The following is a 15868-nucleotide window of genomic DNA, read 5'->3' on the forward strand; positions in this document are numbered from 1 at the left end:
AGTTACATTTCTGGCAGACAAAAATCAGTAATGTGGTAGCGTGCTCAATCTCCATATCTGTCTAATACCACTAGTGATCCACAAGGATTCATCCTTTGTCCCCTCTTCGTTAACATTTTTACTAGCAATTTACAAACCTCTTCCTCTCAAGGCTGCCTTATCTAGTACGCTGATGACCCCACAACTATCTGCTCATCTAACAGTCTGTCTCACCCGCAACAAATGACACAGGAAGCTTTCTCCTTCATTGAGAAGTGGCTCACTAATGACCAGCTTTTCATAAATCTTAGAAAAGTTACTTCTTTTCATTCAAAGGGCATATGCCCCTGAGAACACAAATTACAAAATCCTGTCCTTTAACAACATAGAAATAGACTTAGTCTCAGACACAAAGCTATTAGATAGGACTACAGACAATAAACTAAAATTTGATCTTGAAATACAGAATAACATTAAAAAACGCCAAAACCTCAGAATATTCTACAGACATAAAGAATTTTTAACTACATCTTCCAAAACTACTCTGACCATCACTTTTTTATTACCCTCTCTCCTATATGGAGCTCCTATTCTAACAGATTTACAGTGCTCTCTAAAAACATAAATTGCAATCCTGTTACAATAACATTATCAAATTTGTTACTAGTGCTGCACACAATACCCAACACTGTGTAGTGCTGCACACAATACCCAACACTGTGTAGTGCTGCACACAATACCCAACACTGTGTTGCCCTCCAATCTCTCAATGGCTTGTATTCCCTCTTTCATCTCTTCAACTTACTTTGATTCACAACCAGATTTTCTAAACTTGAAGCCTGTCCCACCCTCAATTCAATACTTCACACCTTCCTCCCTAATAGATTACAGAGCTCTGAGGACAAACAACTCCTAAACATCTTTAAAGTGAATAAAACCGCAGGAAACATTTCTACTTCTACTCTGTAGCCAAAAGCTGGTATTCCTTACCCCTTCTCATCAGATCTATTTCCAATAATTTTACTTTCAAATGTTCATTAAAGGAATTCCTAGCCTCCACTTGCCTCTGTTCACGTACTCACCCTGGCTGATGCTCACTATATGTCTAACTTCTTTTTTTCTTTGCCTTCACTAATTTGCAAAATCAGCTTAGGAAATAAAAAAAACTGCTTACTGTCTGCACAGACCAACAGATTTTGAGCAGTCTTCAGTTTAAAACAAAAAATATTTTTTAAATAAGTTAAGTTCTTTAGTGCACAGTGTGCATAAACTGTAGCAAGCAGATTGTTACATTTTAAACCAAAATAAGTTTTTTTAATATAACTATGCATAAACTGTAGTAGCAATGGCTTGATACAAATGTAGCAAGCCATTTGCTACAGTTAAGATTGAGATTTTTTTTTCTGATCAAAGTCAGAAATCCTACATTCATTATCATTCCCATTCGGTCCTAGGCACCAGAACAGCTGTCTACTCCTTTGTGTTCTACAATTTCTCCCCATTAGCAAATCTTAGGCCTTTTACACACTTGAGACCCAAACTCTGTGACTTCTTCCTTAGAGTGTGTTGTCACAGGCAAGCAAACTATTGGCACTTTAAATAAAGCACTAACAACTCATCTATTCAAACCAGCCAGCTGCAATTGCTACAAAACTTACGGGACCATTACAACCCTGACTAACTCAAAACCATAGTCCTCATGTAGAATTATGATAGTCTTATCTAATACAAAGCCATTATTGTCATGCAGTTATCAGTTCATAGTAGGATAGCTCAAAATCCACACATGCACACACGCACACACACACACACACACACACACACACACACACACACACACACACACACACACACACACGGACGCACACACACGCACGCACACACACACGCACACGCACACACGCACACACACACACACACACACACACACACACACACACACACACACACACACACACACACACACACACATCTCATTCTTCTTCTTCTTTCAGCTTTTCCCAGTTAGGGGTCGCCACAGTGGATCATCTGTCCGCTCATGATTGGCAGTGGAGTTTTACAGTGTTGAGTTGCCAGCCCGGCGCCCAACCTTCACAGAAGGCACACACACGCCTCGGGCCAATTTAGTGTGTCCAATCCACCTACAGCATGTCTTTGGGATGTGGGAGGAAACCGGAGCACCTGGAGGAAACCCAACGCGACCACAGAGAGGACATGCAGACTCCGCACAGAAGGCACCCCAGCCAAGGATCGAAACGGAGAACCTCTTCTAAATCACTTAACAATCTAAACATGTGTTTATACTGAAAGTCAGTAACCCCAAACATTCATTCATTCTTGTTCCTGTGCTCCAGTTCATAGATTACACTCAACATCACATTTTCAGCTAATACAAAATATATTAGCACTGCCGTAGTGCATGTGATTACCCTCTGATATCCAGAAAAAAGACAGATCAGTTAAACACTTTTATAGCATGAGACCTGATCTTAACAACTGTTAAGCACTCCTTGCTTCACTTAAGATCTGGTATTGCCCATGGCAGTTAAATCTGCCAGCAATGACCAGCAAACTACAGTTGCAGAATTAAAAACAGCTTTCATTCTGCCAGTTGTCTGTGACATTTTGTCCTGACTTTCTTGTGTCGCACTGTCTTTTGAAAGACGGCAAAACACTTAGCACTTTTTTTGTAACAAACAGTAAAGCTCCATGCTCTACAAAGAATTATGATCACATTTCCAATCATAACCCATTATTATGAGTTCACGACATGGATGCCGAGATTTGCCTCTCAAGCTTCGTTCTCAAGGTAAATTTCTTGGCATTCATGTCAAACACATAATAAGCCAGTTATGACTGGCGACCCAATCATAATCATGTATATAAACTACCTGTCATGTATTCTGATGTATAAAATTTCCATTTTTTTTTTTTACAGAGTAATAATCGTTTTCTGAAGGCACTTGCTTTCTAAGCTGTATTTACTTTTATTGTTGTATCCTTGGACCAAAAATGGAAAAAAAAATGCTTTTCCTCCAAATTTTCAGGTTTCCTTTCTTGTACTATACCTCTAAGATATACAGTTAGAGAGATTGCTCTCTGCAGAAAGATTTTTCTAAACTCAAGTTTGGTTTGATGTCTCTTCTTAAATGCCAGCTTTGTTACAGCACTCCCAGGGATCAGCCAATCAGTGGGGCCACACTGTCCCTCCTTCCATGAGTGTGACAAATGTCAGAACCTCATTCCCAGTCACAAAAAAGAATTTACTAGATCACAGTGTTTTAGCCACCATGGCAGACCTTCATCATAACACCATATATCAAGATAGTGTAAAAAAAGCACAGTGCTCTTACCTTTTGATATAATGCACTGCGACACATTGCATTTTTATGGCATCCTCCATTATTTTTTAAACAGGGATTAACTTCTGTGGAATGCAAACAAAAATGTATAAATAAATAAACAGATGAACAAGAGACAAACTAAGCTAAGGCACTGCATAAATAACACTGTGCTTCAGAATTAAGGATCATCTCTGCCTGGTGCATGTCCGCAAAGGAAGTCCTGTACTGTTCGATCTGGTCCTGTGGTCCTGTCAACAGAACTATGTATATGTATGCAAACACACACACACACACACACACACACACACACACACACACACACACACACACACACACACATGTGCACACACGTACACACACACATGTGAACACAGAGATACCTACATGCACACATGAATTCACACAGCCTATAATTACATGCGCTCACACACAGATGAAAAAAAACACAAAGGCCATATGTATGCTTACACACACATGTGAAGATGCAGACACACAAGTGAACACGCACAGTCTATAAACACATACTGGCACTCATACACTTCACACACACACGTGTGTGTGTGTGTGTGTGTGTGTGTATTATATATACAATATATATTTATGTATATACATCAATAAGCCCATGTGCACAAAATCTCACACACAAGCACAATTACACAATGAAAGCTCATTATGATTCACAATATACATGCTGATGAATAGAAAAATCAATGTGTCTCTTGAAAATATAATATTATTCACATGAATAAGTCTGGATGTGTGTAGCTACTAAAAACAAATAGCTTGAATCACCATATACTGTGCTCTGTATAGTGCAAAGAACAAATTTGGCTATTAGAAGGGTAAAGACAACCTTCTGCTCTCCTCATAAGCAAACATACTTAACAAAAAAAAAAAAAAATAAAGCAAGTCCCAAATCATTAAAAAAGACAACCAAATAGTTAAGGAAAACCCTGAAAAATGAAATTTTTAATATAAAAAATAATCTTTCTCATCACTGGGATATCAGGATTTTGCAACCATGTGTGTTCCTTGTCCTAAAATGATGTCCATCCTACCTAGTGTATTATGTAAGCATCAGCATGCACATCTGCGACACATGAACAGGATACTAGGAAGCTGAGCCCAACACATGAACAGGATACTAGGAAGCTGAGCCCAACACATGAACAGGATACTAGGAAGCTGAGCCCAACACATGAACAGGATACTAGGAAGCTGAGCCCAACACATGAACAGGATACTAGGAAGCTGAGCCCAACACATGAACAGGATACTAGGAAGCTGAGCCCAACACATGAACAGGATACTGGGAAGCTGAGCCCAACACATGAACAGGATACTAGGAAGCTGAGCCCAACACATGAACAGGATACTAGGAAGCTAAGCCCAACACATGAACAGGATACTAGGAAGCTGAGCCCAACACATGAACAGGATACTGGGAAGCTGAGCCCAACACATGAACAGGATACTAGGAAGCTGATCCCAACACATGAACAGGATACTAGGAAGCTGAGCCCAACACATGAACAGGATACTAGGAAGCTGAGCCCAACACATGAACAGGATACTAGGAAGCTGAGCCCAACACATGAACAGGATACTAGGAAGCTGAGCCCAACACATGAACAGGATACTAGGAAGCTGAGCCCAACACATGAACAGGATACTAGGAAGCTAAGCAGAACACATGAACAGGATACTAGGAAGCTGAGCCCAACACATGAACAGGATACTAGGAAGCTGAGCCCAACACATGAACAGGATACTAGGAAGCTGAGCCCAACACATGAACAGGATACTAGGAAGCTGAGCCCAACACATGAACAGGATACTAGGAAGCTGAGCCCAACACATGAACAGGATACTAGGAAGCTAAGCAGAACACATGAACAGGATACTAGGAAGCTGAGCCCAACACATGAACAGGATACTAGGAAGCTGAGCCCAACACATGAACAGGATACTAGGAAGCTAAGCACAGATAGGGAGGAAGGAGAAAAAACACAACAGCAAGAAGTTCAGAGATAAAATGCCATTATTTAAAAAGGTGAGCAATAGCTTTTTTTAAAATAATAGCATTCTATAATGGCAATAATCTGCTCTTGTGGGTGGATAAAGTACAGTTGTGTAAGCTGAACTTACCATAACAGTAGATGCTTGAATGGTCACTGCTGCAGTGGCCTTAGCTATATGGGTTAAATTCTGCTAAGAATATAATGAATGGCCAACTTCCACAGCTTCAGGGCACCTTCCACTCAACCAAACTGTCAAGTAGCTTGAGCTGAGCTCACTAAAAGACAAGTTTGAGCACAAAGTCCTTCTCAGCTTTCCTGCCAGCAGAAAGAGGGAGGCTGAGCTCTGAAACACTAGGAACAAAAAAATAATCACTCTGGTGTAAAAAACACACCAAAAAACAAGGGGTGTGGAGGAAGGGAGTGACTACTGCAGTAGTAATCATTCAAACATCTACGGTTATGGTAAGTTCAACTTAGACAACTGTAATATATTCATCATATTGATCACTGTTGCAGTAACTTTAGCTATATGCGTAGACTGCCACAGTTAACTACATTTGTGAGATGGAAGGAGAATAGTGCTTTTAACAGTTTTTGCGGAGGACCAACTAGCTTCTTGCACATTTCTAGAATTCAACCCTTTCCAAAAAGCCACAGATGAAAGCAAGACCCTAGTAGAGAGGGCCTTGACACTGCCTGGAACAGATTTATTATGGTGAGTATAACAAAAGGAAATAGCCTTACACAACCATTTGGAAATAGTCTGTTTTGACACAGGTTGTCCTGTCTTTTTACCATCACAAGAAACAAAGAACTGATCCAAAGATGTGAGAGATACAGTTCTGTCAATAGCACCAAAGTTGTATGTGGACATCTAATGTATGGAGCACCCTTTCCACCTTTAGTTTTATGTGGACATCTAATGTATGGAGCACCCTTTCCACCCTTAGTTTTATGTGGACATCTAATGTATGGAGCACCCTTTCCACCTTTAGTTGTATGTGGACATCTAATGTATGGAGCACCCTTTCCACCTTTAGTTTTATGTGGACATCTAATGTATGGATCACCCTTTCCACTCTTAGTTTTATGTGGACATCTAATGTATGAAGCACCCTTTCCACCCTTAGTTTTATGTGGACATCTAATGTATGGAGCACCCTTTCCACCTTTAGTTGTATGTGGACATCTAATGTATGGAGCACCCTTTCCACCTTTAGTTTTATGTGGACATCTAATGTATGGAGCACCCTTTCCACCTTTAGTTGTATGTGGACATCTAATGTATGGAGCACCCTTTCCACTCTTAGTTTTATGTGGAAATCTAATGTATGGAGCACCATTTCCACCCTTAGCTTTATGTGAACATCTAATGTATGTAGCACCCTTTCCACCTTTAGTTTTATGTGGACATCTAATGTATGGAGCACCCTTTCCATCCTTAGTTTTATGTGGACATCTAATGTATGGATCACCCTTTCCATCTTTAGTTTTATGTGGACTTATAATGTATGGAGCACCCTTTCCACCTTTAGTTGTATGTGGACATCTAATGTATGGAGCACCCTTTCCACCCTTAATTTTATGTGGACATCTAATGTATGGAGCACCCTTTCCACCTTTAGTTGTATGTGGACATCTAATGTATGGAGCACCCTTTCCACCTTTAGTTGTATGTGGACATCTAATGTATGGAGCACCCTTTCCACTCTTAGTTTTATGTGGACATCTAATGTATGGAGCACCCTTTCCACCCTTAGTTTTATGTGGACATCTAATGTATGGAGCACCCTTTCCACCTTTAGTTGTATGTGGACATCTAATGTATGGAGCACCCTTTCCACCCTTAGTTTTATGTGGACATCTAATGTATGGAGCACCCTTTCCACCCTTTAGTTTTAGATTCAGTAAAGAAAATGGAGAGACCCATAGTTTAAGTTAAAGTAAACCTGGATACCAGTTTAGCCATAAAAGAGGGATTTGTTCTCAAAGAAACCCTGTCCCTATGGAAAATGAAGTAGGGTTGACTCACCATAAGAGCTTGGAACTCAGATATAATTTTTGTAGAGGTCAGAGAAATCAATAAAACTGTCTTCCATTTTAAGGACCTCAAGCCAGCCATATCAGCTGGTTAAAATGCAGCAAGTATTAGCTCCTCTAGGACAAAATTAAGATCCCAAGCAGGGGGCACTGGTTTACTAAACGGCCTCTTATGCAAAACCCCTTTAAAGAACATTTTGACATGAGACTGCCTTGAAAAACAATGATCTATGTATAGACATGTTGAAATGGCCTAGAAATGAACCTTGCTAGAGTAAAAGGAAAGGCCATAGGATAGTAACTCACACAAATATTGTAAAAACAGTGAACTAGCCCCAAATGGCTGCTGGTTATGTTGTTGGCACCAGCTAGATAACCTTTCCTATTTGGTAATATATGATTTTCTAGTAGCAGGTTTTCTCATCTTCATTAGTACCTGTTGCTTGTCCTCAGTAAACAGATGCATAAAAGGAATTAAAACCTTATCATCCATGCAATCAACTGAAAGTGATTGATGTTGGTGTGGATTAAACATCCCTGTGTGAGTAGATCTAGTCAGTGAGGAAGCCTGGGTAATTACCCCTGGCAGTTTCCAAAAGACATGTGAACTACAGTTGCCTAGGCTAGAAGGTAGTCAACACAATGATTTTGGTGGATTCCTTCTGAATCTTCAGAAGTACCCTAGAAATTATTGGAAAAGGTGGAAAAGCATACAGGAACATTGCTGTCTAAAGAAAAGAAAAGGCATCTGACTCCCAAGCCTTCATGTATAGAGTCCTGGAAGAGAATATTGTCAGCTGAGTGTTCAAAGAGGAAGCAAAAAGGTGTACTTGAGGAACTCACCACAGATGGATCAAATGTTGGAAGATCCCATGGCCTAGTTTCCATTCGTGAGGGTCTGCCCTGGTCCTGTCCAGCTTGTCGGCCAGACAGTTTTGCTCTTGAGAGAATGCAGGAAGCCCATAGAGTGATATTGTGCTGTGAAGCTATATCCCAGGCTAACATGCCTAGTCTGCAAACGGGGTACAAATGGTTCCCTCCTGCTTACTGATGTGTTACATGAATGTGGTAGTCTGAAACCACTTTGAAGAGGTCTGGGGGCTAAAGAAGGTTCAGGGAGTTGACTGCCTTGATCAGTGCACTCATCTTCTAAATTTTATGTGCTTCCATCTGTCGTTGGTGTTCCACACCCATGCAGCTTTAATCTTCACGAAAGTGCTCCCCAAGCAAAGTTCAAAGTGTCTGTGGTGACTGACTGTTTTGGTGGAGGGAGGGAGAAGGGGAGACCTGAATTTAAGAATTTATGTTGTCTCCACCAAAAGATTTCTCTTCTGACAAACCCCAGCACAGGGATTTGAAAAGAGAAATGGTGACACTTTGCAAAGATAAGCGAGTCATCTAAATATAACTGGAGCTAGACACTTTGTGCAAGCTCTTGGTGTAGTGGATAGTCCATAGGTTAAGACAGAAAAGTAATAATGTGATCCGGACATACAAAACTTTAAGAAATGTCTGAAGTTTGGATGAATAATGATCAGCACCTTGTAAGCCTGGTGTTATCAGCAAATATGAAAGAGGAAGAAGAAGTAACAGGTTGTGAAGTGACATCATCTTGAACTATGACACTATCAGAAACATGATTAGAAAAGAAAGATCCAGAAGTGCTCTCTAAGCATTTTCTTTCTTTGGCACTAGGAGCATCACTGAATAAAAACCCTTTCCCAGCTGGGAAGGTGGAACTGATTCTTGGGGCAGCATGTGATGAAGAACAGGTGGAACAAAAGAGAATGATCTGGAAGATGAGGAATGAACCCATGGAAAGGAGGGTCTCAAGGTCTTCTGAACAGTCATTCAGATATACTGGACTATCCCTGGTTTTGGAAAGTTAGAGTTCTTTTTCGAATTCTCTTGCCATTCCTTCTTAAATGTCTGTTTACCTGAATTCTGTTGAGACTGTTTATTATGTTTAAGAGGAGAAAGAAAATTCCTTGGACAATTTGCAAAAGAGGACCTGAAAAATCTTAAAGGATTCTTTGGATCAGCTTGTCCCTTTCATCACACTTTTTGAGCACATCTGCAGCAGAGGGGGACAAACTCTAAATCTCTAGCCAAGAGAGAATTTAAAATTCATTTTTAACATTAAGTGGAAGGTTTTGAGAATGTAACCATGAAATCCTCCTTAAAATAATACCATTGGTCATAGCCCTGGAAGAAGCATCAGTGCAGACACACACACTGCAAACAATGAGTAGTGACCTGTGGAAAAGAAGAAACTTACATTTTTTTAATTAAAAGTTATGTACTTACCACAACTTGGGATCTGTAGTGTCCAATTTCATTTTTCCTCATTAATGGGTCCTTGGATTACTTATCAGATCTGATTTTGCTGCTTTTACAAGACTATGATCTGAGCCTCGAGCTCTTCCATCTCCCATAATGCCTTACAGCTGGTCTAACCCCTCAGATCGAGTTTGCTGATCTATAATAGTTTACCATAGAAAGACCATGTATAAGTGTGTGTGTGTGTGTGTGTGTGTGTGTGTATACATATATATATATATATATATATGTGTGTATATATATATATATATATATATATATATATATATATATATATATATGTGTGTGTATATATATATATATATATATATATATATATGTGTGTGTATATATATATATATATATATATATATATATATATATATATTTTATATCTGGGACTACCTTGTTTTAGCAAAATTTCAAAACTACGAAATCCATACGGCTGAGACCATATGATCAAAGTTTTGAAACTTCGAACACTTTGAATTGAGATCGCCGTACAGCAGGGAATGGGAGATTTAACATTTTCCTTGCTGTAGTGCGATCACACAGTTGTATATTTAAGTAGCAGGGGATGTGGGGAGTGCAGTGGGGCTTGCCCCCCTGAAAAAACAAAGGTGAAGCTTTTCGTTTCGGTTCAGTGTTTCTGTTGTAGTTTCAAAATTTCAAAACTTTGATCATATGGTCTCCTCCATATGGGCTTTGAAGTTTTGAAATTTCAATAAAATTATATATATATATATATATATATATATATATATATATATATATAAAAATCATCCGGTGGTGCAGTGGTACCGTTGTTGCCTCACAGCAAGAGGTTCTCCCATTCGATTCTCGGCTGAAGTGCGGGGAGTTCCTTCTCTGTGGAGTCTGCATGTCCTCCCCATGGTTGGGTGGGCATTCAAAAGACATGCGTAAATGGGCGTGCCTTCGTTGAAGGTTGAACATTGAGCTGGCACCTCGGCGTTCATCAAAATCTACTGCCAATCATTAGCGGACCGGAGTTCCGCTGTGGCGACCCCTAACCGGGAAAAGCTGAAAGACAACAACAACAATATATATATATATGTCATATACACTCGAAGAGTGTCAGGAGTGATTTGTGACCGACGAGTACCTGTAAGAGTGAAAGGGAAGATCTAAAAGAGGGTAGTGAGACCAGCTATATTATATGGGTTGGAGACAGTGGCATTGACAAAAAGGCAGGAGTTTGAGCTGGATGTGGCAGAGTTAAAGATGTTAAGATTTACACTGGGTGTGACGAGGGTGGACAGGATTAGGAATAAGTATATTAGAGGGTCAGCCCAAGTTGGAAGGTTTGGAGACAAAGCCTGAGAGGCAAGATTACATTGGTTTGGACATGTGCTGAGGAGGGATGCTGAGTATATTGGGAAAAAGATGCTAAGGATGAATCTACCAGGTAACAGGAAAAGAGGAAGGCCTGAGATAAGGTTTATGGATGTAGTGAGAGAGAACGTGCAGGTGGTTGGTGTGACAGAGCAAGATGCAGAGTACAGGAAAAAATGAAAACAGGTGATCCACTGTGGTGACCCCTAATGGGAACAGCCGAAAGAAGATGACGATGATAATGATGATGTCATATACACTCAGATAGGAAAAATAACAGAATCACAGAATATAGCCATACTCTGGAGATCAAACTAGGAAGAGATGGGTTCCTAATTCCTCTAGATCCCTCTTAGCAAATTAGGCTTGGGGATGGATGGGTGGGACATGAGCAAAATTAAATTAGACAACACAGATGCCAAGTTATGATAAGTAAATAACTACTACAATTCACATAATACATGCACTGCAAAACATGGTACAGATAATTTATCACACACCAGTGTCTCACCAGTCAAGCCCCTAAGGAATAACACAAAAACAAACTTCTTAATCATAGACACCTCAATTGTGAGACACACAGATATCTCTCTCACCAGGCTGGATAAGGAAAAGGTCATGGTCAGCTGTCTGTCAGATGCCAGGATCCGCCAGATCATACACGCACACAAGTCTCTCAACAACAGGCACTGTTATGACTCTGTTACAGCCCATGTTGGTCTGAACAATTTGAGACATACCTCACTGGACTATATGAAGAGAGACATGACTGAGCTCTCGGATTATGTGTCTCAGGCAGGTATAGCCCTAGCCTTAAGCAGCATTTTACCTTTGCCTAGGAAGATACCTCAATACAAACAAAAAATGATTGACTTCAACAATTGGTTTAGTTTCTGGTGTCATTCAAAGGGGATCCAGTATCTGTCAGCCTGGAATGACATGGTCGACAGACCTTGATGCCAGTGATGGTCTTTATCTGTCACCCCTGGGATTTTGATTACTTGCTAAGGGTCTTGCCATCCCCATAGTGCCATTTTAGGCAGTGTCTCAAGAACATAATTCCCAATGTAAAAATACTGTCTAAAAACAACCTCAAGGTTATGCTGCTAAACACTAGGAGTCTAAACCAGAAACTGTACTCACTGGAAGCAGTCCTCACCCTGGAAGATACTGACATTTGTGCAGTCACTGAGGACTGGTTTAAGGCTGCAGAGAGCACCCCAGCTACACCAGATTAAATTTCCTTCCACACATTCAGACCACAAACTGAAGGCATGAGAACTAAAGGAGGTGGTGTATCAATATTCATTAAAGATAAATACACCTCTAGATTGGTTAAACAGCATGATTCCCTTGAATTACTTCAGGTGCAATTGATTGTAGGTAAGACCCCTCTTCAGGTCAATACCAGTTATAGGACCCCCTTCATAAATCAGGACATCAACTCAGCCTACTTTGATCTACTTGAGTCAATCAAGATATAGCCAAACACCCTGGTTTTGGGTGACTTTAATTACCCATCTATAGACTGGGTACATTATACGTGTTGTAACTCACATGGCCAAAAGTTTCTGGACTTTGTTAACTCCAATGCCCTAGACCAGCTAGTTGACACACCTACAAGGGGCTCAAACATCCTGGACCTGGCACTCACCAACATGTGGGACTGCTGCACCCCCCCCCAGTGTGTGGCCATCCCTGGGGAGATATGACCACAAATCAGTCTCCCTAGAAGTAACTATAACACCCCCCCCCCCAGCAACAACTAGACTAAAAAACGTCTCCAAGGCTAATTACAACCTCTTACATGATGGTATAAATAGCCTCACAGCCCCTCCCTCCACTGATGGAACAGACACCTATGCTGAGTTATACACCAATGCTTTATACAAGCACTTGTACAATTGTATTGATTCTACTGCACCTGATAGAACCAAAGCAAGATCTTCAAGGGAAAAATGAACCTGCCTGGTGGACAACTGCCATTAACAGACTATACAACAGGAGAAAAAAATTGCTGTCTAAGAATAGCAAGGAACGGTCTCAAAACTGGAAACACTCCCTCCTCAACTTGAACAAGCAAATAAGACTCCTAGTGAAGTCCTCCAAAGCTAACTATGAATCCAAATTAGCTTCCCTAACTTAGGATAACACACAAGGCATTCTTTAGTTAAACCCGTAACCTCAAAGGTAAGGCCCAGATTTGTGCTGAACTCTTAGTTAATGTGACTACATCTATAGACCCTGTGGTTATAGTAAACCTGCTGGCTGACAGGTTGTGAAAACTTCACTCCCCAATCCTTGCAACATATATCCCAAAGCATCCCTAACACCTGTCCCCTGTGTAGTATCTCTGAGAAGCAGGTCTTAAATGCCCACTCCAAGGCCAAAAACACAACCTGTATGGGACCAGACAACATTCCAGGCTGTGTTCTACATGGGGTTAAACAGGAATTATTATCACCACTGAGCAGGCTTTTCAATCACAGCCTAACCACTGACTTCATTCCAGCAGAATGGAAAACAGCTACTGTCATCCCTTTGCACAAATGGGGTGCATCCACAAACTCTGGGAACTATAGACCCATTAGCCTGACCAGCCTTATCTGCGAGGCTATGGAACAAATCGTTATGGACCTTATTAACAGGAAATCTCCAAATGCTTGATTCCTCCCAGTTTGGGTTTGTCAAGGGGAGATCATGCCTATTAAACTTGGTGGACTTCTTCGAGGCAGTCACCAAATCCCTAGATGAGGGCAAATCTGTGCATATGGCCTACCTAGACTTAGTCAAGGCCTTTGACACAATCCCCCACTCAGCCAACATTGATAAACTCACCCAGCTGGGTATCAACCCATACCTTATCAGATGCATTGCAAACTGGCTCACTGATAGAACTCAAACAGTCAAACTAGCAGACTCCACCTCCTCCAGGAGACCTGTAACCAGTGGTGTTCCACAGGGATTGGTTCTGTGACCCTACTGTTTGGAAATTACTTCACAAAAGTACAGGTTAAAACTAAAGGACACTTGCTGACAAGTCTGCTGATGACTGCAAACTGGGAGCTATCATTGAAACCCCTAGCGATGTCAACATCCTGGAAGAAGGTCTTATGCAGACTAATGACTGGTGCCAAAGTCATGGTCTTAACACAATAAAATGTATTATCATTCCCTTTAGCAAAGGTGATATTCCTGTAAACTACCACATCAATAAGAATACCCTAAGCACACAATCAGTGGTGAAAAATCTGGGCACACAGGTCGACAGCAACCTTAACTTTGATCACCATGTCTCCAGAGTGGTAAGAAGGACATTTTGCATTACTCATCTCATAAATAAGGGCATTATCTCCAAAAAAAGAGGTTATGATCCCCCTGTATGCTTCCCTCATCAAGCTAATAATAGAGTACAATGTTCCCTTTGTATGTTCCTTTCCAAACACCTGCAACAATTGGAGAGACCACAAAGGTTCTTTACAAAGAAAATTCATGGTCCTCAAGATCTGTCATATGTGGACAGACTTAAATCATTGTCACTTCACTGTGTGTTGTACAGACTGCACAAAGGCGACCTGTGACTTGCATATAGAGCAATTTCTGACTCAGCTTTAATGGAAATTCTGCACATTCGCAACTCAAATGGCATGTGGGCCACTCGCTAAAAGGACTTTAACCTGGTATGTGACATCAATAAAACTTGCTGGAGAGACAGAGATCTCACAGAGGTTGCCCCACCTTTGGAACAAGCTTCCAATTTATGCTAAACAAACCCCTTAACTGGCCTTATTTAAGCACAATTTGGACGATTGGATGGGTAACCAGAAATTCACTCCAGGATTCTACCTGTATCCCTCTTGTACAGGGGCAATAGGTGCTGACCAGACACACTTGGGAACATGGGTTGAACTTGGCTAGGCTTGTAAGGGCCTTGGGACCATTAGCCTAGTATATTCCTATGATCTAAATCTGATGTCCATTTCATTCTTCCTCACTGATGGTTCAAAGTCCCCAGCAATGTAAATTCGTGGGTGGCCTATATGGAAGAATATGCTGGAGCACCGTGGAGCCAAAGGATGCTCTGCTTCTGGATACAATGTCTAACTTATAATGCAACACAAAGGTCTGGATACAATGTGTAACTTATAATGCAATACAAAAGTCTGGATACAATGTCTAACTTATAATGCAACACAAAGGTCTGGATACAATGTGTAACTTATAATGCAACACAAAGGTCTGGATACAATGTCTAACTTATAATGCAATACAAAGGTCTGGATACAATGTGTAACTTATAATGCAACACAAAGGTCTGGATACAATGTGTAACTTATAATGCAACACAAAGGTCTGGATACAATGTCTAACTTATAATGCAACACAAATGTCTGGATACAATGTGTAACTTATAATGCAACACAAAGGTCAGGATACAATGTCTAACTTATAATGCAACACAAAGGTCTGGATACAATGTGTAACTTATAATGCAATACAAAGGTCTGGATACAATGTCTAACTTATAATGCAACACAAAGGTCTGGATACAATGTCTAACTTATAATGCAACACACAGGTCTGGATACAATGTCTAACTTATAATGCAATACAAAGGTCTGGATACAATGTGTAACTTATAATGCAACACAAAGGTCTGGATACAATGTCTAACTTATAATGCAACACAAAGGTCTGGATACAATGTCTAACTTATAATGCAACACAAAGGTCTGGATACAATGTGTAACTTATAATGCAACACAAAGGTCTGGATACAATGTCTAACTTATAATGCAACACAAAGGTCTG

At 40.5% G+C, this 15868-nt stretch overlaps 1 protein-coding gene across 1 annotated transcript in view; it reads right to left on the bottom strand.

Annotated features, from left to right (window-relative positions):
• STAB1 (stabilin 1) overlaps window positions 1–15868 on the bottom strand; it is a 2761215-nt gene that overhangs the window by 1213474 nt on the left and 1531873 nt on the right. The window contains exon 43 of the mRNA XM_044078505.1: window positions 3333–3406. Within this exon, the coding sequence (XP_043934440.1) occupies window positions 3333–3406 (74 nt within the window). The remainder of the gene's footprint in view (window positions 1–3332; window positions 3407–15868) is intronic.

This window comes from Protopterus annectens, chromosome 7.part1 (assembly GCF_019279795.1).
Source record: "Protopterus annectens isolate FY-2018-M chromosome 7.part1, PAN1.0, whole genome shotgun sequence".
Lineage (NCBI taxonomy): Eukaryota > Metazoa > Chordata > Ceratodontiformes > Protopteridae > Protopterus > Protopterus annectens.